Raw genomic sequence first — 25,530 nt, 5'->3', positions numbered from 1 at the left:
GTGCATGACTACACACAAATGCACACATGTGGATGCACATGCACATAAACAACACGCATGTGTGTGCACACCCACACACAGGCACACATACATGTGGACACAGGCATGAGAACACACACATGCACACATGCAAATGCATACTCACACAAATGCATGCATGTGGACACATATATGACATGCATGTGCACATAAATATCACACATGCACACATGTACTGTACACATGTAGACACACACATCACTACAAATGTGTCCACACACATATGTATGCAGGTGGACACACACGCACACAAACACCATACACACATATATGCACATATACACCCACACCCACATGCAATATGTACACATAGTTGCACACAGGCACACACATACGAATCTACATCTGGGACTAGCAAATGTTAGAAGCTAATTTGCAGGAAGGCCACACAGCACCAATCTCGTTGATTCTATCACCACCAATATAATCTTTCAAAATATCCATATATCTGACTCCATCCCTAACCCAAGCCATTGTCATCACCTGCCTGGATCTTGCAGTAGGTCTCCCCTCATGTTTCCCTCCCCTCATGACAATAAGAATGACCTTTCCAAAATCCAAACCTGACTCGGTCTCTTTCTGCCTACACCCTTTCAGTGCTTGTCACTACTCTTAGCATAGAGATCCATTGTCTTCAATATCATCTGTGTGTCCTCCAGGGCCTTGTGTGTTCTGGCCCCCACTACCTCTCTCAGCTCTTTTCCTTCAACTTATAGCCTGGCTTACCACACTGTGGCCAAACTGGCCTCGTCTTCACTCTTTGGACCTCTTGTACATTCTCCCCAACCTCCAGACCTCATCTATGCTGGTCCCTATTTCTGGATGCTCCCCTTCCCGTGCCCCTAGCTTCCCCAACACACGCAAACTCATACACTCACTGCTAGAAAAACCCCTCCTCACCCTTTAGAACTGAAGCTAGAAATCACTTGCTGAGGGATCCCTTCCAAGATCCTCCAGATTAGATCAAAATGGCCTGATCTCCTCATCCCTCTACCCTGTATATTTCCAACATAAATTCTATTAAAATTGAACTAGGGCATGTTCTGTGTACTTATTTTTAACATCTGACCTCCCTACTTGGGTTGGTAGAGCTCATGTATCTTATTCATCCAACATATAAGAACTCAGTGAATAGTTACTGTATTAATTTCCTTCTGCTGCTGTAACCAGTGACTACAAATTTAGTGGCTTGAAACAACAGAAATCTATAATCTTACTGTTTGGAGGTCACAAATCCAAAATGAACCTTACAGGGCTGTGCTCCTTCCAGAGGCTCTGCAAAGTCCTTTTTGTCATGTAACCTGACATATGCACAGGTTCCAGGAATTAAGACACGGGCATCTTTGGGGCCTGGGTTCAGGAAGCATTATTCTGCCTACCACCATTGCTAAATAAGACACCAAGGTTTCCCTCTCTTAGCATTAAAACCAAAACCACAGGTAAAGGTAAAGGAAATGTCCCAGGATAGCACCCATTCCTTCATTTAATCATTCACTCGTTCATTCATCTCTACAGTCTGTCTAGGTGGTGAGTAGTAAACACAACAGGGGAAAATACGTGCTCCAGGAATATTACATTCCCGTGAGGAAGAGGACAATAAATAAGCAATATCAGGGATAAGTGCTAAGGAGAGAAGGTAAAACAGGGAAGGAAGATAAGAATACGTATGTGGGAATGGGATGCTGTGTTCAATTTTAAGTAAGGTAGTCAAGAAGACTGCACTGCAAAGATGAGATTTGAGGAAAGACCTGTAGGAGGTGAGGGAGTAAGCCATATAGTTGTCTGAGGGAAGAGTAGCCCAGCAAGGGAACAACAGGTGCAGAAGTCCTGAGGCCAAAGCAGGCTGAGCTTGTTCTCAGGTCAGTGTGGCAAGGGGCAAAGGAGATCAGCGCAGCTGGAGCAGAGTGAGAGAGGGAGACAATAAGAGAGCGGACAGGTCTTGGCAAGCCTTGCGAGTCACAGTGAAGACTGGTTTTGACCTTGAGTAAAACAGAAAGCCATAGGAGGTTTGGCACAGAGCAGGGACAGGATCTGACTTACATGTGAAGGGGCAGACCTACTCCTTAAAGAGTACCAATTTACACCCATCTCCACTCCTGACCTTTAGCAAGTGCTCATTAAATACATTTGACTGGCTGAAAGCATGATTCTCAGAGAGAAAAGCAGATAACGAGAGGATACTGAACCATCAGAGGTAGCTCATTGTGAGCCAGGGGCCTGTTTTCAGGAGCCCAGGCTGCTGGAAGAATAAACACCAGGGCTAACACCATTGCCTGGCTCTCTTTCAGTTGCTTGGTGAAGACCGATTTCAAGACATTGAAAAGATTAAGACCATTGGTAGCACCTACATGGCTGTGTCAGGCCTGTCACCTGAAAAACAGGTAAAGGACTCTTTGGACTCAGCCACAAGGCATGGCAGGGGTCTTGCTGTTGTCATGTCACTGATGGTGGTGAAGCCTCTGTCGCCAAGATCGTTGGGGAAAGATGGGGAGAAAATCTAATGGACTGAATTATAATAGTTATGTGATGCGGATTTGCCCCCAAGATAGGTAGAGTCTACCAGATGAAGCCATGCTGCTTTTTTGAGAAACTTCTAGACTTTGTTCTGAACCTCATTGTTCCCTTGAACAAAATCAAGAGCCAAGAAATACCCTATTGTGATTCAGTTGTGGATCTTACTAAACCCCTAATACTAGCCTCTTTTTTCCTATTTTTGTTTTGTCTTTCAAAAGTCTTACATAATAATAATAACAGCTGCTGCTTTTTGGAGTGTTGACTGTGTTCCAGGCACCGGTGTTAAATAGCAACACTGTCTACCTTCCAGGGTTAATGGATGAATTAGCTCAGATAATGTCATGCTCCCCAAGCAAAGCCTTGCATCTAGTAAAGTCCTCAATTAGTGTTAAATGAATATGAGTCCAAGATACTTGGGGAAATGGAATTCTCATCAATTTCTTCCAATCCTTCATATGCTTTTTTCCAACTAAAAACAATAAAATACTTCAAGAGTGACTATCTGGGATGAAACTCATGCTGGTTATTATTTGGTACGTGCGCAGCAGGGATCAAAAAACTGCAGCCCACAGGTCAAATCTGGCCCACCATCTGTTTTTATAAATAAAACTTTATTGGAAAACAGCCATGCCCATTCATTTATATTTTGCCTATTGCTCCTTTCAAGCTAAAATGGCAATGTTGAGTGTCACAACAAAGACCATATGGTCCACAAAGCTTAAAATATTGGCTATCTGGCCTTTATTGAAACTATTTGCTAACCTCTGTTCTACAGGGGCACAAAGTTCTCTCATATAAAAAATCTCATTCAATACCTATGAGGTAGGAAGGGCAAGTATGCTTATCCCCGTTTTATAGATTTGGAAACTGATGTTCAGAGAGGCCCAGAGGCTTATGCAGCACTTCCCTTAGGAGTTTTGTAAGCAAATGTATCCCTTAAACACACACTGAGCAATTCAAAGGAAATAGACACAATTCTTAGATTGGAAAAGCTACACATACATAGGAGCACATACACACACACACACCCCCATACCCACATACACTCACGTCCACACACATCCACACACCCCCACCCACACATCCACACACCCCCAACACACACGCACATACACACATACACTCACACCCATTCACACACATGCCAGTGAGCATACACTAAGGAACTGATGCTACATCAACCTGAACAGACAGGTGTAGATGTGGAAGAAGGAACACAATGACCCACATATACTACACTCTTGCAAGCAAATCTCATGTATTCCCATGTTCTGAGATACCAGTGACTTGAGTGTAGAGGGGCTCACCCACATGATTTCCTTTAAGGGATGTGCAGGTAGGGTTGGGTTAGGACGTAAAGCCCCTGCTGCAGAAATGTTAATGTTCCCCCACATTCCGCATTAAATGAATTCTTCTCCTCATGTTTGCTTCAGCAATGTGAAGACAAGTGGGGACATTTGTGTGCTCTGGCTGACTTCTCACTCGCCCTGACTGAAAGCATACAGGAGATCAACAAGCATTCATTCAACAATTTTGAACTCCGGATTGGTGAGTAGCAGCTGCAGAGGTGGGGCCTGATAGAGCCAGCTGACCTTGCTCCAACAGACCCTCCCCTGCCTTGGGCATCAATCCAGGGAAGCTTTTTCCTGCAAAATGCAATAGATCTAGCATGACCCTGCCAAGGATAGGGACAGGGTCAGCTCAGGCCTTTCTTAGTTTCCTCTCAGTCAAGATGCTAGAAACAAGAGTAGGATACTGGCTTGTGTGCAGCAATACAAAGCAGCCAGCCTTTGGCAAATGCTAGACTATTGTGAACCCCTCTTCCAACTTGCCTGCCCATGCAAGGTCATGCATAGAGATGTAGCTGACTAATCAGTCATTTAATTCTGACTCCTGGGTAGCTCAATGCTGGTGGTCAATGTATTGCTCTCAGGGTCTTCAGGATAATTCCTTCAGACAAAAGCAGGATTCTACTCCTGAGGATGGCAGATACTATGTTTCCAGGGACAGGCTTTACTTAGCCACAAAGCTCGCCCTTTCTTTGGGCTTAAAGACATCACTGCACAAACCGACGACATAACATTCATCATTGCAATCAATGATAATCCTTTATAATTTGCCATTCCTTCCACATCTCTACTGAGCCTCAATGACCTCCTAAAATGCAGTCTGAAAACCCATGGTCTAGTCCACATTCTCATTTTGTAGATGAGTAAATGCGGGCCTAGAAAAAGGGAGTAACTAGCCTAAGATCACACAGCCAAACAGTCACACCAGCAGCAGCTCCAGCATTTCCTAACTCTGAGACAATGACATTCTGGCTGCCAGAGTGCAGTTTAAAATAACTTTTGCTACAGTCCTCACATTGCAGACATCTTCTGGCTGATATGCCATTTTACTTTATCTGCTTCTCCCTTAGCAGCTTTCAAGAAAAAGAGGTCAAGAAATACCAATATCTGACTTGTCAGATGTAAGGAATGCCATATGTCTTTGTTCTTTGCATTAAAGGGCTTATATTTTATGTTTTTGATCTATGGATGGGATGTTCAACGTTTGTTCCCACATCTTCCATCAATCTTATCAATGTCATTTCTGAAATTGTTGACTACACAATTGAACCAGGAATAAAAAGGGAACTGTAATGCTGAACAGAGATATTCTAAGTAAATTCTGAAAATGTTGCCAAATCAGGGTCAACCCTTGCCATGACATTTATACTCCTAGTATAGTTTCACTGATCTCAGAGGTTGGAAAATTAACTTCCCAACTGAATTAAGCATCTCAATTTGTGTTTTGGGTCTGCTGTAACCAGCTGTATGACTTTGGGTGAATCATTTAAACCGTCTGTGTCTCCGTTTCCTCCTATGTAAGCTGGGTGTTAAATTATTACCTCCTCTGCCTCCCTACCACACAATAATAATATGAGAATCAAATGGGATATTGGCTGTCAAAGTTCTCTGCAAATTTTAAAGAGCTAACTATCATTGTGATACCCATGTACTCCATAGAGTGAGATTTTCAAATTTCCAGTCACTTATATCAGTGTGTATATGTGTCTTGCTTTTGCCTCAGCCTGGAATAATCTTACCGAGATATCTCCATGGCTATTCCCACCATATTCTCTGCTCAACAAGGTCTTTACTAACCCCCTTACTCCAAAATATACTCTCTTCCATCTTTCTCCATTATTTTACCCTCATCGATTTTTCTTTGTAGCCCTAATCATTCATTAATATTATATTACATTTGTAAAATTATTTTCTATGTCTCCCCAGTAGAAGGTAAATTCCATGGGGACCAGGGCTGTATTTCTTTCCTTTCCCACCATATCCCCAATGCCTAGGACTGTACCTGGCTCATAGCAAGTGCCTAGTCAATGTTTATAGAATGAAATAATTGTCTTTTAGAAAGAGACATACATGCCCACTAACAGGTTTAGTGAAATGCTACCATTTCTGGAACTCTATGCTTCCTAGTGGAGGAGGCACTGAAACTGTCTTTGAAAGTATTTACCAGATAAACTGTGAAAGTGTGGGGAAGTAATAGCCCAAGCAGGGGGAAAGTCAGGACAAAGGCACAAAGGTGGGTACTGGCTGGAAAGTTAGGAAAACTCCAGCAGTTCAGTGTGGATATAATGCAGCAGTAACGAAGAGAGTGGGATAAATGAGGCTGGAAAATCAGGCAAAAGCCATATCAGAGAGGTTCTTGATGGTGATTCTAAGAATCATTGGCTTTATCCTGTAAGTGAAAGGAGCCCTGGAAGATATTTAAGTGGGTTGTAACTTGATCAGATGTGCAACTTGATCAGAAAGAGCCCTCCCGCTCCTGCAGCAGTGCGGAGGACGAGCTCAAGGGGACAAGGGAGGAGACAGGGAAGACAGTTAGAAAGCCATCACCATGGACCAAGGGAATGATGCTGAGGACCTGGGCTAAAACAGAGAGGGAAAAGTCCTGTCCAGGCTCTCAGAGCACTGTGTCAGCAGAAGCAGGAGATCCTAGGGTCCTGACTTCTGGTCCATGCTCTGATCATCCCACAGACTAAGACAAGTCAGTGCTCATATGACAATAATAATTATATTCAATTGAACACTCACTGGTTGCCAGGCACTATGCCACAGTGGCTTTACTTGTATTATCTCATTAAATCTGCCTTTAATTATTTCCATTCTACTGATGAGAAAAGTGAGGTCCAAATAGGTTAATTAACTGACCCAGGTGATACATCTAATAAGTGACTGGGGGCAGGATCTGGACCCTCCCGTTCATCCACAGAGACCCCACACATAGTGATCACTGTCCCAGGGAGGGGTCCAGACACTCCATTGTCCCTCTTCTCCCTCTGACTTCTTGCTCCTTTGGTTCACCCCCCAGGCATCAGCCACGGCTCAGTGGTAGCTGGCGTTATCGGCGCTAAGAAACCACAGTATGACATTTGGGGGAAAACTGTGAACCTGGCAAGCCGAATGGACAGCACGGGGGTTAGTGGCCGGATCCAAGTCCCAGAGGAGACCTATCTCATCCTGAAGGACCAGGGCTTTGCCTTTGATTACCGAGGGGAGATTTATGTAAAGGGCATCAGTGAACAGGAAGGAAAAATCAAAACGTACTTTCTCCTGGGAAGAGTCCAACCCAACCCATTCATCTTGCCCCCAAGAAGACTGCCTGGGCAGTACTCCCTGGCCGCGGTTGTCCTGGGACTTGTCCAGTCCCTCAATAGGCAAAGGCAGAAGCAGCTACTCAATGAGAACAACAACACGGGAATCATCAAGGGTCATTACAACCGGCGGACTTTGTTGTCACCCAGCGGGACGGAGCCTGGAGCCCAAGCTGAAGGCACCGACAAATCTGATTTGCCATAAAAGCATTTTCTCTGTGTTTCTTTTTTTTGTATTTCTTTTATATATAAAATAAATATACTAATAAAAAGGTTTAATTTTTTTTAGAACAAGGATGGTTTCGTTGGTCTTTGAATGTACCAGATCAAGGACACAATTTGAGGTTCTCTTCAAATGTTCCCTTCACAAATATTTGTTGGTCACCTCTTGTGTACAAGGTTTGTTGGGAAGCAAAGATAAATGAGATCTAGTTTCTGACTTTGAGAGTTTGAGAGACTTACAACTAGGTGGAAAACAGGGACATGTGAAGTGAACAGAAACTCCATACAGTCAGATACTCACCACCATCTGCTATTTTTGAGCACTTGCCATGTGCCAGGCCAAGCGCCAAATTTTTTACGTAATGACCTCTTGTAATCCTCACAGCACTTGACCAGTACATTCATCAGTATTTTCTGAGCAACTACAATGTGCTTATGGCTGTCCTATGCTCCAGGGAAATCCTAGCAAAAGTGTTTCCCTTACAGAGCTAACATTCTGGTTGGGGAATAATATATAATATTCTTATTAACCAATACATAAATAATCTGCTTTCAGATCGAGGTAGAGGCAACAAAGAAAATTAAGTTGGCCACTTGGGATAATAATCTGCTTTCAGATAGAGGTAGAGGCAACAAAGAAAATTAAGTTGGCCACTTGGGATAAAGAATGGGAGGACAGGGATGCTGATTTAACTGAGGCACCAGGGAAGGCTTTTTTGAAGATGTGATGTCAAAGATTGGCCCTAAATAATAGAAAGAGATGACTCATAAGATCTGAGAGAAAAGTTTCAGAAGAAAAAGTAACAGCAAGTGCAAAAGCCCAGAGGGGGATCAAGTCCGGCACATTGGAGGAACAATGAGAAAGGCAATGGGTAAGTGAGCTACTGTGGGCAAGCACACTGTTTCCTGCAAGACACCTATGTGCTTATGACCACAAGACTGCCAGGAACAATTCATACAGGTGAGAAAGCCCAGAAAAATTAAAGGATTTGGCCAAGGTCATGTAGTTAGTTGTAGAACTAGCTTCATAACTATATTGTTCAATAAAAGCCAACTGCTATAACAACTCCCAATCTTGGTGGCTAAAACACAATAAAAGATGTATTTCTTGCTCATGTTCTATTGGATATGTGTCAAGGGGTCTCCTGTGCAATTTTCGGGGAGCCTAACCTCCTTCTGCATTGGAGTTCTCTTCTTGGCCCTCTCTATCGAGCCAACTGAGGAGAAAAAATGGAAAGAAACAAGAATCACTTAGAAGGTCTTAGCTACCAGGCATACGTCATCTTTCTGTCCCACCTTACTGCAGGGGAAGTTAGGGAATGGATGATTCCTGTGTTCCCTTACCAAAAGGAAAAGTGAAATGTAATTGCCTATGCCACAGGCACCTGAGTCTTTCTGAGCCCAGAGTCCATGTTTATAAACACTAAGCTATTCTGATAAGCGCTATGTTGGAGGTACAAGGTTTAAGTAATTGAATGAGAATTACAAAATCCCAATCATTCTCTAAACACTTGACTCTGAACACCATCCCATTTAAAAGAAACTTGGTGCCAGGTAACAAATCCACAGTAGATATACCCTCAAAAAAAATCTACCTGAGGCATCTCAAGTGGGACCCTAATGTTAGAAGTGAAGCTGTCTTCTCTTGAGGCACAAAGCAGAGAGGGAATTGATTCAGGTAAACCTTGAACTTTGAACCACATTTGGGATGCTGTTTGCTCTAGGAAACAATATACATATCAAAGAAGTATGCTCCCTCCAAATTCATGCAAGGCCCCAATGGAATGTGAAGATGACATGTGAAAAGCCTCAGTAATACTATAAAGCCCTCTACCAATGCCAGAGGCTGTTACAATCTTCATAGACTCAGAGAATCCGAGGTCAGGAAAGCCCCATGGGTTGTTCAGTCCAACGGACTGAGGACATTTAAACAAAGTAAAGCTTCATGCCTGCTGAGACTTGGAACCACCAGATGCAGGTGGGGAGCTGAGCTCAGGTAGTTCGAGGCTTGGCAAACAAAGCTAGCAAAAAGGCTGGCCTCTAAAAGTTACTTAGGCTGTGAAGGCACAGTATCTAAAAAACAGAAAACTTGATGTAGATCATCAAGCTCTGGTCTACCCCACAGCATAAGATCCATCTCAAAACCACAGCCAGTATCAACAGAGACTCCAGTAGGCAGACAAGCCATGGTGAGCTGGATCCACCCCCAAGAAAAGAGGCTAGTAGGGAAAGACTTCGTTTCTAAACCCTGAGCTAGGACTCAGGACAAAGTACCTGGACTAGAAGAACTTGGCCCTAGGCAAGATAACTGGGCAGAAACTAAGGTAAGAACCATCAGGCATGTGGATGCCAATTTGGGGGTGACAGTGGGGTTACCACTGTAAAGCTTCACCCAGAACGTGTTCCTGACTCAATGATGTCAAGCCTCAAGATACAACATATGGAGGAGGTGGACACTCCATCCTGGGTCTGGGAGGTGTGACTTCATTCAGGACTCCAGGAAATAGAGGAGCAAGGGGACATGATGATGCTGAGAATTCCCATCAGATTGCCAAGGAGCCCATCAAGTGGCCATCTGGCCTCTACTCCAATTCACCCAGCACCAAAACATTGAGTCCCTTCCCTCTAGATCAGCATATTCATTGGAACCAGCAGAGGTGGTCTTTCCATACTAAGGCAAAGGGACAAGAGACAGAACCATAAACTGGCTCATGGTTGAATAGCTAAGAAAACAACCCTCTTCTTGGGCCTTGCATGAGTCCGGAGGGGGCCATGAAGGCACACGCTCTTCCTGAATTAGAAGTATGTTTCTGTTTACCTACATTTTTGGTCCATTCAGCTCACTTAGTAAAAGAACCTGAAATGTCAAGTGATTTCTGGGAAACCTGGCATAGTATTTTAGACAGGGATATCAATCTTACCTTTTCCTTCTCTGAACTATGCCTGTGAGATGTGGGGTTTGATTTTAGAAATGTCAAGGATAAATACATGCCAAGGGAATGGTGCCCTAAATGCTGAAATACAAGGAGAAATTCAATAAGGTTTAGTTGAGGCTTTCTCAATAACTCTGTATTCTTGACTTACTCTTCTGGGAGCTGATCCAGGTGGGTCCCCCCACCATTCATCAGCTGTGTAGGAAAAGCACAGTCTCCCGTGAGACAAGCACAGCCTTGCCTAGAGATTGGGCAAGGTATCTGTAGCTTTCATTCAAGGACTGGGTTTAAGGAGCTGCTTCCTCCCAATCTGCCATCACATAAAGCCAGGTGGGTCATCTTGAGCTCAGAAATGCCCCCACACCAGTTTCACCAATTCCTTCCTTCTTTAGGAACCATGGGAGTGTAGCTGCTTTCCACTGGAAGTTACAACTATGTTGTCATCTCCATTTTACAAATGAGGAAACTGAGGCACAAAGAGCTTGAGCAACTCACCCAAGGTCTAGCAGCTGGAAAACAGGGATTCAAAGCCAGGTGGTCTAGCTCAAGAGTCCTGTCCTTAAACACCACTGTTGAAGCTTGTAAGGGGGTGAATAATGTTCATTAAATGAAAGTTGGATCTCTGAGTAGATGCCTCACTTGCATGCTGCAGGCTGTGTGAATGGGTAAGCTGTGCAAAACTCTGGAATGACAGCCATTCAGACAGCCTGGGGCCACTTGTCCTGATCTCAAACAGCTTCATCCTCTTCCCTCAATGGGTTAAACAACAATTCTTATTTTCTTTCTGTCCTGTGATATGAAAAAGGTCAGAAAGTACTGGGCTAACCATTCAGAGGCAGTTTCTTGAGGTGCACAGGCTTTGGTTTGAATGCTATATTTATCACTTACCAGCTGTTTGATGCTGGACATGCAGCAGGAACTCTGTGTGCCCCAGACTCTTTACCTACCACCTGGGCATCAGAAAGGAAGCTGTTGTGATTTAGAATCCCAAAGTTGTAAGACTTGAAAAGTATGGGAAACATCAAATACAGGAATATCTCATTTTATTTCACGTCACTTTATGTATTTCATAGATATTGCATTTTATTACAAATTGAAGGTTTGTGGCAACCCTGCCTCAAGCAAGTCTGTCACAGTCATTTTTCCAATGCATGTGCTCGCTTTGTGTCTCTGTCACATTTTGGAGATCCTTGCAATATTTCAAACTTTTTAACTATTATTATATGTGTTATGGTTATCTGTGGCCAGTGATCTTTAATGTCACTATGTATTCTTTTTGGGGTGCCACAAACTGCACCCATATAAGATGGCAAATTTAATCAATAAATGTCATGTGTCCTCTGGCTGCTCCACTGACCAACCATTCCCCAATCTTCCTGCCTCTCCTTGGGCCTCCCTATTTCCTGAGACACAACAATATTGAAATTAGGACAATTAATAACCCTACAATGGCCTCTAAGAGTTCAAGAACCTGTATTAATCCATTTTCATACTGCTAATAAAGACATACCCAAGACTGGGCAATTTGCAAAATAAAGAGGTTTAATGGACTTAGAGTTCCACATGGCTGGGGAGGCCTCACAATCCTGGTGGAAGGCAAGGAGGGCAAGTCTCATCTCACCTGGATTGCAGCAGGCAAAGAGGGAGTTGTTCAGGGAAACTCCCATTTTTAAAACCACCAGATCTCATGAGACTCATTCACTATCAAGAGAACAGCACAGGAAAGACCCACTCCCATAAATGAATCACCTCCCACTGGGTTCCTCCCATGATGTGGGAATTATGGGAGTTACAATTCAAGATGAGATTTGGGTGAGGACACACCCAAACTATATCATTCCACACCTAACCCCTTCCAAATCTCATGTCCTCACATTTCAAAACCAATCATGACTTCCCAACAGTCCCCCAAAGTCTTAACTCATTTCAGCATTAACTCAAAAGCCCACCATCCAATGTTTCATTTGAGACAAGGCAAGTCTCTTCCATCTATGAGCCTGTAAAATCAAAAGCAAGTTAGTTAGTTCTTAGATACAATGGGGGCATAGGCATTGGGTAAATACAGCCATTCCAAATGACAGAAATTGGCCAAAACAAAAAGGCTACAGGCCCCATGCAAGTCCAGCATCCAGCAGGGCAGTCAAATTTTAAAGCTTCAAAATGATCTCCTTTGACTCCATGTCTCACATCCAGGTCACACTGATGCAAGAGGTGGATTCCCATGGTATTGGGCAACTCTGCCCCTGTGGCTCTGCAAGGTACAGCCTGGAGGCTGGTGTTGAGTATCTGTGGCTTTTCCAGACACATGGTGCAAACTGTCAGTGGATCTACTATTCTGGTGTCTGGACGATGGTGGTCCTCTTCTCACAGCTCCACTAGGTGGTGCCCCAGTAGGGACTCTGTGTGGGGGCTCTAACCCCACATTTCACTTCCACACTGCCCTAGCAGAGGTTCTCCGTGAGAGCCCCACTCCTGCAGCAAACTTCTGCCTGAACATCCAGGCATTTCCATACATCCTCTGAAATTTAGGTGGAGTTTCCCAAACCTCAAGTCTTAACTTCTGTGCACCCTCAGACTCAACACCACATGGACGCTGCCAAGGCTTGAGGCTTGCACCCTCTGAAGCCATGGTCTGAGCTGTATCTTGGCTCAATTTAATCATGGCTGGAGTGGCTGGGATGCGGGGCACCAAGTCCCTAGACTGCATACAGCATGGGAACCCTGGGCCTGGCCCACGAAACCATTTTTTCCTCCTAGGCCTCTGGGCCTGTGATGGAGGGAGCTGCTGTGAAGACCTCTGCAATGCCCTGAAGACATTTTCCCCATTGTCTTGGGGATTAATATTTGGATCCTCATTACTTATACAAATTTCTGCAGGTGGCTTGAATTTCTCCTCAGAAAATGGGCTTTTCTTTTCTATCACATTGTCAGGATGCAAATTTTCTGAACTTGTATGCTCTGTTTCCCTTATAAAATTGAAGGTCTTTAACAGCACCCAAGTCACCTCTTGAATGCTTTGCTGCTTAGAAATTTTCTTCCACCAAATACCCTAAATCAGCTCTCTCAAGTTCAAAGTTCCACAAATCTCTAGGACGGGCAAAATGCTGCCACTCTCTTTGCTAAAACACAACAAGAATCACCTTTGCTCCAGTTCCCAAGAAGTTCGTCATCTCCATGTAAGACCACATCACCATGGACCTTATTGTTCATATTACTATCAGCATTTTTATCAAAGCCATTCAACAAGTGTCTAGGAAGCTCCAACAAGTGTCTAGAACTTCAACAAGTGTCTAGGAAGTTCCTGTCTTCTTCTGAGCCTTCTAAACTCTTCCAACCTCTGCCTGTTACCCAGTTCCAAAGTCACTTCCATGTTTTTGGGCACCTTTTCAGCAGCACCCTACTCTACTGGTAACTATTTAGTGTATTAGTCCATTTTCATGCTGCTGATAAAGAAATACCTGAGACAGGGCAATTTACAAAAGAAAGAGGTTTTATGGAGTCAAATCTTATGTGGATGGTGGCAGGCAAAGGGAGAGCTTGGGCAGGGAAACTCCCATTTTTCAAACCATCAGATCTCATGAGACTCATTCACTATCATGAGAACAGAGCAGGAAAGACCCACCCCTGTGATTCAATAACCTCCCACCAGGTTCCTCCCACAACATGTGGGAATAATGGAAGTTGCAATTCAAGATGAGATCTGGGTGGAAACACAGTCAAACCATATCAGAGCCTCACATCTCTCACTTTAAATAAAAAGCTAGAAATAATTAAGCTTAGTGAGGATGACACATATAAAGGCAAGACAGGCTGAAAATCTAGCCCTCTTGCACCAAACAGCCAAGTCACGAGTGCAAATGAAACATTATTGAAGGAAATTAAAAGTGCTGCTCCAGTGAACACAGGAATGATAAAAAATAAATAAGTGAAAGAGCCCTATTGCTGATATAGAGAAAGCTTTAGTAGTCTAGATAGAAAATCACACCAGCTACAATATTTCTTTAAGCAAAAACCTAATCCAGAGCAAGACTCTAACTCTCTGTAATTCTCTGAGGGATGAGAGGGATGAGAAAGCTGCAGAAGAAAGTTGAAGCTAGCAGAAATCGGTTCCTGAGGTTTAAGGAAAGAAGCCATCTCCATAACAGAAAAATGCAAGGTGAAGCAGCAAATCCTGACATAGAAGCGGCAGCAAGTTATCCAGAAAATCTAGCTAAAATCACTGATAAAGGCAACTACACTAAATAGCAGATTTTCAGTGTAGAAGAAACAGCCTTATTTTGGAAGTAGATAACAACTAGGACTTTCATAGTGACAGAGAAGTGAATGCCTGGCTTTAAAGCTTCAAGGGACCATCTGAATCTCTTGTTAGGAACTAATGCAACTAGTGACTTGAATTTAAAGCCAGTACTTATTTACCATTGTGAAAATCCTAGGGCCCTTAAGAATTATGCTAAATCACTCTGCCTGTCTTCTATAAATGGAACAACAAAGCCTGGATAACAGCACATCTGTTTACAATATGACTTACTGAATATTTTAAGACCGCTGTTGAGACCTATTGCTCAGAAAACAAGATTCCTTTCAAAATATTACTGTTCATTGAACAATGCACCTGGTCACCCAAGAACTCTGATGAAGATGTGCAAGATTAATGTTGTCTTAGTGCCTTCTTATACAACATACATTCTGCAACCCATGGATCAGGGAGTAATTTCTACTTTCAAGTATTATTATTTAAGAAATATATTTCATAAGGCTATAGCCACCATAGATAGTGATTCCTCCAATAAATCTGGGCAAAATAACTTGAAAATATTCTGGAAATGATTTACCCTTCAAGAAGCCATTAAGAACATTCATGATTCATGAAAGAAGGTCTAAATATCAATATTAACAGGAGTTTGGGAGAAGCTGAATCCAAATCTCATGGATGATTTTGAGGGCTTCAAGACTTTAGTGGAGGCCAGAACTTCAGATGTGATGAAAATAGCAAGAGAACTAGAATTAGAAGTGGAGCCTGAAGATGTGACTGAATTGCTGCAATCTCATGATAAAACTTCAATGGATGAGAAGCTGCTTCTTATGGATGATTAAAGAAAGTGGTTTCTGGAAATGGAATCTATTCCTGGTGAAGATGCTGTGAAGATTGTTGAAATGACAGCAAAGGATTTAGCATAAATAAGAAACTGCCATAGCCACCCCAACTGTCAGCAATCACGATCTTGATCAGTCAGCAGCCGTCCACATCAATGCAAGATCCTCCCCCAGCAAAACGATTACGGCTCACTGAAGTCTCAGGTGATTGTCAGCAATTTTTGAGCAATGAAGTTGGGTTTTTTTTTTCTTGAGATGGAGTCTCACTCTGTCACCCAGGCTGGAGTGCAATGGCACGATCTTGGCTCACTGCAACCACCACCTCTGAGGTTCAAGCGATTCTCCTGCCTCAGCCTCCCGAGTAGCTGGGACTAGAGGCATGCGTCATCATGCCCAGCTAATTTTTTTTGTATTTTTAGTAGAGATGGGGTTTCGCCGTCTTGGCCAGGCTGGTCTCAAACTCCTGACCTCAGGTGATCCACGTGCCTCGGTCTTCCAAAGTGCTGGGATTACAGGCATGAGTTACTGTGCCTGGACACAATAAAGTATTTTTAATTAAGGTAGGTACATTTTTTTTTTTTTAGACAAAATGCTATTGCAAACTTTATAGACTATGGTATAGTATAAACATAATTTTACATGCACTGGGAAACCAAAAAATGTGCATGATTCACTTTATTGTAATATATGCTTTATTGCATTGATCTGGAACTAAACCCACATTATTTCCAAGATATCCCTGTACTAGGAAACATCTCCAGGGGCCTGAGGCAGTGTGCAATAACTAAGACTGTTAATAATGTTGTAAATAAATAACCATTTACACCAAGTAGCATAACTAACGTTTCTAAATAGGACTCATGTTTTGCTCCCAAATTAGCCACAAAACAAACTTTAGCTTTTAGAGCTCTTTTGAACTTGTGGATACAAGAATTTTGAACTTGTGGATACAAGATTGTCAGCCCACAGCACTTCATTAGGCTGCCCTAAAGATAACAGACAGTAATGCATTTCAAGCGCTTTAGCTTGGCCTTGTGCCGCATTCAAATACTGCTTATTGTGGCTGGTGTTGTGTTTTGTTTTGCTTTTGAGATAGGGTCTCATTCTGTGGCCCAGGATGAAATGCAGTGACAAGATCAGCACTCACAGCAGCATCAGCCTTCCCAGGCTCAGGTGATTCTCCCATCTCAGCCCCCTGAGTAGTTGAGTCTATAGGCCCGTGCCACCATGCCCAGCTAATATTTGTATTTTTGTAAAGACAGGGTTTTGCCATGTTGCTCAGACTGGTCTCAAACTCCTGGGCTCAAGCAATTTGCCCACCTCAGCCTCCCAAAGTGCTGGGGATTACAGATATGACCCACTGTGCCCAGCCTTGTTGCTGTTATTAAGCACACAGTGATTTTATTGAAATAGTGAACATCTGCAATTTTCTGTGTCTTTTTTACTTGTCTGTATTTGCAAAATATTCTTTAACAAGTATGTGTTACTTTGATAATGAAAAAAGTGACAGTTAAGCAAAAGTAAAACATGGGTTCTCTTTTAAAACTGCGAAGGATTTCACTTGACCCTTGCTGATTAAACCCTGAGTCGGAGATTTGGACCACTCCTAGAATGGAGTGGACATCTTTCAGAGGAGCCCTGCCCAACAGACAGCCCTGTTTGGAACTCCCCTTTAGGTAGAGAGATAATTTTCCCAGGGCCACCACTGCATACCCAGATTTCAGGGCCATACCCTGCCCTTTTGGATGCAGTAAGAGAAGGGGTGTTTAAATTCATTTCCTTCCCTGACATTTTTATTCCAGACCCACAGACTTTTCTGACACTCTGGTGCCTGTGACAACCAGCATTTCCGAATGAGAATGTTGCTCTCAGATTAGCTGTGGGCTCCAAACAACTGAACCCAATATTTTACTGATGGGTTACCAGAGGCAGAGCGCCCTGCAGAATAACACCATGTGCCTGTTTGAATTATTAATTGCCTGTCAGCCACACACTTCCAGCCACCCTCCTGCCTCCTCCCTCCCCAGAAAAATAACATCTCCATTCATCAGGTGAGCATCCAAAGCATTACGAGTATACTCCGTGCACCTATCTTTACCGTTTATAAAACAGACAGTGTGACTCAAACACAATTTGTTTCCATTTGGACATAATGATTTCAAACATAGTCTTTTCACAATACATTGACCCTATCATGACATTATCATAATAATGAGAGCTAACATTTTTAGAATGCATTGCAGTTTGCAGAGTCCATTTCCAAATATGATTTCAATTGATCTTCATAACAGCTCTTAGGCAGATTATTATCCCAATTTGCCAGGAAATGAGGGCTCATAAAAATTGATAAAAATAAATTATAAAACTCTATCCAAAGGAGTGTTAAAGCTGAAAAGGGCTTAAAGATCATACACGGTCCAAAGTCTTGATTTTACGTAGGAAGGAACTAAGGCCCAAAGAGGGAGAAATATTTGGCCAAGATTCAACAGACGGATATAGAATTAAGGCTGGGATGCAGAGAATCTGATTCCTTGTCCTATTTTGACTCCACCACGTGTGTTCTGACCTCTTTTTATTGGCTTACTGTAAGTAAGTCATCCCCGTGACTGGGAGCTTACTTAAGTCTCCCCTAACCCATGGACTGGAATGAGATCAATTCAAATCTCAGTGGAAACCTACCCCCAGACCCCTGAGGCTGACCCCTCACACTTCTGTTTCCCATCACTGTTCCACACTGCTAAAACCCAATACAAAGCTCAGCCCTTTCTTAATTTGCATACACACTTACACACACATACACTCACACCTATGCACTTACACTTATGCTCTCACACATAAATACATGCACACTCATATATACACACACACTCACATACTCATACACTCTCACATGCTCATGCACTCACACTCTACACACACGTACTCACACACTCATACACAAATACACACACATACACTCATACTCTCTCACACTCCCAACCTTTATGTGCACTCTCTCACACACACACAGGCATTCTCTTACATTCACACTCCCTCATACACACAGCTTACAAACACACCTCACACATGCACAAAGCACAAAGTGTTCATGCGTACAGTAGTCTTTCCCCTATATTTCAAGAGAGGAGACAGAAGAGCGGTTAATGTCAACGTAACAAAATAAATTCAGGTTAAATGTTAGGGCCCTCCCTTCATAAAGTGTCACTCAACAACCCTTCCCTGTCTATCTTCAGGGTCCCCAGCCCACCTTCAGTATCTTACAGTCTCCACCTCCTCCCTTCTCTGCTCCCTCTCAACTTTCTCCCCTACTCCTGCTTTTCGACAGCAAAATCAAATTCCTCTCATTTTCTCATGCAAGCAACTTAAACTTTCCTGCATCCATTCAACAAACAATTACAGGGCATTACACCACTCCACAGATACTTCCTGCATACTAGGGTTGTGTTATTTTTGTAAGCCTAGTTAGAAATGATCTGGATGACATTTAAGCAAAGACTCGAAGGAAGTAAGGAAGTGAGCCATCAGACGTCTTATAGAAGAGTCTTCCAGGCAGGGCAGACAGCAGGTGCAAAGGCCCTGTGGTGTGGTGGGACCATGTATGGCTTGTAGCTGGGTGGAGCTAGAGAAAGTGAGCACAGGGCAAGGGGAGGTCAGAGAGGTGGCCAGGACCCAGCCCTGATAGGTCACTTTTGGTCTGTTTTCTTGAGCTCTAGCCAACATCTTACCTTCAACTCCAAGATACTTAACAAAGTATTTTCCCAAACAGAGTTTCCTTCAAGGGAGAATGCTGATCCCAGCTACAAGTATGATAAAATTTTCAACTCATTACACTACATCCTATACTCCCTTCATTGTCTGAAGAACTAAAAACCCACAAACCATTGCATTAGGGATGTGTCTTTCTTCTTGCGTGGAGGATTTTTAGAAACATCTCAGAAAAGCAATCCATTCTAAACCCTCACCACACTCCTTAAGGGCCTCACCCTGCCTATTTCACTGTGAAAGTCTTCAAGGCCTGCTTCAAAGGTTTAGCAGCACTGCAGCCCCCAACACACACACACACGCATGCATGCAGTCACATGTGCTCACACACATATATGTGCCCTTTGGGCATCTGCTATTCAAAAGGATGATTTGGGCACACTCGTGTTTTCTCTATAACCAAGAGAGTGACCCTAGCTCCCAATCCAAAGAAATATTTCAGCAAGAGAAGAAAAAGAGAGGTACATTATTCCTTGGAAAACTTCTTTTGTTGGTTGTCTTAATTCCTTCCCTCCTAGATTCATTTTTAAAACCAACCATTGCTGCAAATGTCAGTAGCCAACCTCAGCCTTTCCTAAGAGCTGTAGTGCCACCATAGCTGCCTACTCTTCCGGGGGTGGAGATTGTTAGCAACTGGAGGGGAAGTTGTGTGTCATGCTTGGAGTCACCAGTGAACAACCGACCAACTGTCCTTTTGAGTGACAGCTTACTCTTCTGCAAAAGTGACCAAACATAAAAAAGCTACTGAAGTAGCCCAACTTATGGATCTTTGGGATGCCTTCTCTTGGTCACCAGCCTCTGAGGAAGTGTCCACTACTGGTAGCACTCGGAGGCTGAAGGACAGGTAGCCTCCAGTGAGTGTGCCAAGATAGCAAGGAAGACCCTGACTGTTCTCAGATGATATCAAAATCTGCAATTTGCATCCCCTGACACTACCAAGTTTCCACTGAAATAAGCATCTTCTTGCTTAAAAGTAATGGATCTCCTTTTATTTGGGTAACCTGTACTTGGGATTGTTACATTGTTTTTAGCAAAGACATGAGAGGTGTGGGGACCAGCAAATACTGGGATTTGAAACAATCCCCACAGCAGCCAGGCTGTAAACAAACTATCTCACCTCATGGCACCTTCTAACTGTTGGCTGTCCCCTCAGGAGGACACTGGCTCCTGCCTTGCAGTTCTGTTATTAAGGGGTTTCCTCTGAATGAGATGGGCCACCACTCAAGGGTTTTGGGCAAAGGAGCCACATGTCTGGACTTATATGTTTGCAGCAACCATCTGATATGGTTTGGCTGTATCCCCACCCAAATTTCATGTTGAATTGTAGCTCCCATAATCCTGGTGGGAGGTAATTGAATCATGAGGGCAGTTTCGCTTATGCTGTTCTCATGATAGTGAATAAGTCTCATGAGATCTCATGATTTTATAAAGGGCATTTCCCCTGCACACACTATCTTCCCTGCCACCATGCAAGATGTGCCTTTGCTCCTCCTTCGCCTTCCACCACGATTGTGAGGCCTCCCCAGCCATGTGGAACTGTGAGTCATTAAACTTCTTTTTCTTTATAAATTACCCGGTCTCAGGGTATCTCTTCATAGCAGTATGAAAATGGGCTAATACACCATCTGTCTGCCATGTTGTGGTACAGCAATATGGCAAGAATGGAAGCAGGAGATGAGAGGCTGGTGCAATAACCTGGAGAATGTGCTTGGGCCAGACTGTTGACACGGGGGTGGCAAAAAGTGGTCAGACTCAGGATATACCTGGATATATAAACACTGAGTTCACAATATTTGAAGACAGATTGAATGCAAGATATGGAAGAGAAGAAGCCAGGGAGGACTTACTGAGATCCTGAAGACAACAGAAGGAGCGGGCTTGGGAGAGGATGATCAGTTTGCTTTTGGACAAGCAAGTTTGAGAGGCCTAATGTACATCTGGATGTGTGAGTCTAGAGTCCAGGGGAAGATCCAAGCTGGAGATACATGCAGTCACACACTGGACCTTTCTGGAGTGTCTGAGCCAACTAGCCCCTCCCTCCTCCATTAAGGTTCATCTCCCTGCTGATAATGCCCATCACACCTTGCTAGTGTTGATTACACCTCTTTGGCTTAGTCAGACATCTCATTGTGGTTCCCTGACTCCTCCTGCATCCTCACCTGCTTTGTTCCTCCACATGCCCCATGCGCAATCATACTTCTTCCCATGATGTCAGCCACCACTTCTGCAGATGATTCTCAAACCTAAGTGTTAAGTGAGGACCTCTTACCTGAACTAGGAGATCAAATGTCTAACTGATGCCAAGGCAACCCCCAGAGATGTCCCATGAGCACTCAAGTCCAATCCTCTGGAGAGAAGCTCATCCCCTCTTCCTTAGCATACTACTAAATATTGCCCCAGCCAGGCTGGGTACAACTCCTTAAATTCTAGCTCAGCTGAGGCACATCTTGCTGGTTCTCCAACCACTTTTTCTTCTTTTCCTTTTCCCTGCTCTCCTGACAGCTTACCACCACAATTACACACATACACACACACACACACACACACACACAGAATTATTCCTCATTAAGATCCTGCACTGAACATGCTGGTTTGCCTTCCCATAATACCTATTTGACTTTAAACCTACCTGCCTGGAATCCAACAAGACCATGTCATCTAGCGTGTGGGTTTTGGAGTCAGGTGAACTGGACTAGAATCCAGTTACTAGTTTTGTAACCTTGTGCAATTTACCTAACCTTTCTTTGTATCTATTTCTTCATCTCTATGAATAATGGGATAATGGTAGTATCTGCTTCGTAGAGTTGTGACAAATAAGAATAGATACGTAGACAGAGAGATTAGATAGATAGACGGACAGACAGATGGATAGATAGACAGATAGATACTTATATAGAGAGATAGACACAGAGATATAGACATAGATATAGTGTTTAACCAGCACCTGGCACAAAGTAACTTCTCTGTCCCAAATCCCTAAAGCAGGCAAAATCCCCACAAAGACTCTCTTTTCTCTACCCCACTTTATCCAGCAGAAGACTTATTTTCCCTAAACAAAATTGGGGATAGTGTTAGAAGTTGCTGGAGACCTAAAATAACCATCACCACCCTCATCCTATCTTTCCTTGATGTGCTAGAAAGAAACTAATTGAGAAGTAAGACACAGGGGACAGACAGAGAGTAGGATTTTAGCTTCCTTACAGAGGAAAGCTAGAAAGCACTGTTTGGTTCATCAGCCAAAAGGCATCCCAGGAGGTCCCCCTGACTTGAACTTACTCCCTGCTAAGGCAAATCTCCGCTATCAGAGAGTGCCCTGCCCAGTGCTTAGCCCATAATGAAGACAGACATGAAGATTGAAGAAGGGCCTGCTGTTGGGGCTGACAGACCTGAAGCGGGTGGTATGGGAGCACTGTTCCCAGCATGCGCAATCCTTTCTCCAAAGCTCACCCCAGTGGAAAGTGCAGACCGGGATGACCAAACCAATCTGATTGCTTCAGAGCCCACCAGGAGGGGACAGCCTCCCTGTGACAATACCTCCACCTCCGACCTCCTCCAGGTGTTTCTCCTCCTCCTCAGCTCATCCACCTGCAATGTTCTCATTATTTCCACAGGGGCCTTCCTTGCCCTACTTTCCCCAGCATCACGGCAAAACCCCTTATGGCTTATTTCTCTCCGCGGAGCCCAACATGGATGTGCCAAGCACAGTTGTCACAAACCTGGGTCTGTGTGAAGTGGGATCGCAGGAATAGAAACCCATCCAGTGCCGCATTCTAGGCAAACGTAAGGCAAGGCCAGGGAGCTGACTTAACACTTACTCTACTGCCATCTCCTGGAAGGAAAGGGCATTTCTTCTCTTATAATAAAGGCAAGATCCTTGCATTTGACCATTTCAATCTCTTTGGGTAAAAATGGACCAACTCCTCCATAAAGTAGGGATGGGAAGTGCTTTCTTTGTATCAACAAAGGCTCCCTTTGTTAGGGAAAACAAAAAACACTCCCAACTTGTGGTGGAGCCTGCTCACTGCTCCCTGGTTCCCATTCTTTCCACCTTAAAGATGGCAAAGGTGTTAAGAATGGAGGCTACATTCCTGGCCTCCAGCAGCTGGCTGTAGAACCATGTGACTGAGTCCTGATTGATACAAGGTAATAAAAGGGTCAAGTTTCACCTTCTAGAAACTCATCTTCCTCCTCCCCCTCCATCCTGCATCCTGGAATGTCTTGGACCATGTCGTATCTGTTGCTATGTAACAAATCACCTCAAAGCTGAATGGCTTAAAAGAGAGAACATTCATTGTCTTACCATTTCCATGAGTCAGGAATTCAGAAGAGGCTAAGCTGGGTGGTTCTGACTCAGGAACTCTCACAGGGTGCATCAAGACATCAACCCCAGCTACAATAACCTCAGGATTGCCTGGGGCTGGAGGATCTGCTTCCACAATGGCTCACTCACACAGGATATCTGTTTCCTCTTGGCTTTCGCAGAGATTTTTTAGTTCCCTGCCACATGGGCCTCCTCATAGGGCTGCTTGAGCACCCTCACAGTATGGCAGCTGGCTTCTCCCAGACCTCATGATCAAAGGAAGAAATAACATTGTCTTTTTAGAACTTGGTTACACATCATCACTTTCCACCACATCCTATTCTTTAGAAACAAGTTGCTAAGTCCAGCTCACATTCCAGGAGAGGAGAATTAGGGTCCATTTTTTTTGGAGGAAACCACAGACCATATTTTTATACTACCATAGACCATGATATTGAGGCGGGATACCTGTCTGTGGCCTGTTAGGAACCAGGCTGCACACCAGAAGGTGAGTTGGCGGTGACAGAGCAAAGCTTCATCTGTATTTACAGCCACTCCCCATTGCTTACACTACTGCCTGAGCTCTGCCTCCTGTCAGATCAGAGGCAGAATTAGATTCTCATAGGAGTACAAACCTTATTGTGAACTGTGCATGCGAAAATCTAGGTTACATGATCCTAATGAGAATCTAATGCCTGATGATCTGTCACTGTCTCCTATCACCCCCAGATGGGACTGTCTAGTTGCAGGAAAACAAGCTTGGGGCTACCACCAATTCTACATTATGGTGAGTCGTATAATTATTTCATTATTTATTACAATGTAATAATGATAGAAATAATACATTTGAATCATCCCAAAACCATCCCCCCACCTGGTGCATGGAAAAATTATCTTCCACAAAACCAGTTTCTGGTGCCAAAAATGTAGGGGACCACTGCACAGAGTACCCTGCCAGCCTTGGGCTATCTACAGACTCTTTCTAAAAGGCACAGAAATATAACACTATCTTGTTTACACCTCCAGTGTTTGGGATTCTCTGTCATTTGCAGCAAAGTTTAATGCAAACAAACAAATGAAGCTTAAGTCAACCAAAGCAGCAAAAAGGAAGTCTTGTGACCAGGAAGTGTTTCATTTATCTTTCTCCCTCAACCCCACATCCACAGCCAACTATTTCTCTAATCTCAACTTCTCTTAATCACATGTCCCATTGCAGCCAAGTCAATATATTGACTCACCTCTTCTCCTCACTGTGTCCTCACTGGCTCATCTCAATTCACCCTTTATTTCCTTCCTTGCTGTCTACACAGCAGCCACAGCTACCATAACATGTAACAAGCCATGTTTCCCCCCTCCTACGACTCACTACTTCCTTCTCGTAAGAGTTGGAATTAAAATTCTGAACCAAAAGGTTGCAAGCAGATTCACAATTCTCCAAATTTCTCTTTTTTTAACTAATAAATCATGGTTGTATATATTTGGGAGGGTACATGTGATACTTACATACATACAGTGTGTAATGATCAAATCACAGTAAATGAGATATCCATCACCTTAAACATTTACATCACGATTCTCCAAATCTCGTGAATAATGGTAACCTCAATAATATTCTACTTTCTCAAAACACAACTGAGAAGAGCCTACGTGCTGCATCCTGACTCTTGCAAAACTGCCACAGCTCTGCTTCCCATTTTGGCGAGTACCACGCTGTACTAGTGTTACTATAACATTGCCTGTCTTCCCTGTCTTGCTCTTCATCGCTCTCCAGTGCCTAGCCCATGCCTAGCAGTGAGCAAACAATGAATAAACATTTGTCAAATCATTAAACAAATGATTAAATGGAGCAGTGAATCACCAGTCCTGAGATACTTCGTTTGGAAGGAAAGAGGAGGCAGAGATTTTTTTTAATTGAGTAAGCATTCAGCATTTAAAACACTAGAAGATTTTAAAATCTAGATCTCTGGCTCCTCTGAAAAAGTTGGATAATTCCATTTGCAACAACATGGCTG

The 25,530-nt window shown here is 43.5% G+C and overlaps 1 protein-coding gene across 2 annotated transcripts in view; it reads left to right on the top strand.

Annotated features, from left to right (window-relative positions):
* Nucleotides 1-7,501, top strand: part of ADCY8 (adenylate cyclase 8) — a 263,423-nt gene extending 255,922 nt beyond the window's left edge. Inside the window, exons 16-18 of one of the 2 annotated variants that reach the window (XM_024251209.3) lie at nt 2,328-2,420; nt 3,987-4,101; nt 6,925-7,501. In XM_024251209.3, the coding sequence (XP_024106977.3) occupies nt 2,328-2,420; nt 3,987-4,101; nt 6,925-7,412 (696 nt within the window). In that variant the 3' untranslated portion in view covers nt 7,413-7,501. The remainder of the gene's footprint in view (nt 1-2,327; nt 2,421-3,986; nt 4,102-6,924) is intronic. The other variant, XM_054518826.2, reaches the window with a different exon arrangement.
* The last annotated feature ends 18,029 nt before the right edge of the window (nt 7,502-25,530 follow it).

Source organism: Pongo abelii, chromosome 7 (assembly GCF_028885655.2).
Source record: "Pongo abelii isolate AG06213 chromosome 7, NHGRI_mPonAbe1-v2.0_pri, whole genome shotgun sequence".
Classification (NCBI taxonomy): Eukaryota; Metazoa; Chordata; class Mammalia; order Primates; family Hominidae; genus Pongo; species Pongo abelii.
Note: the sequence above shows the minus strand (reverse complement) of the source record. Positions and strands in the feature narration are given on the sequence as shown.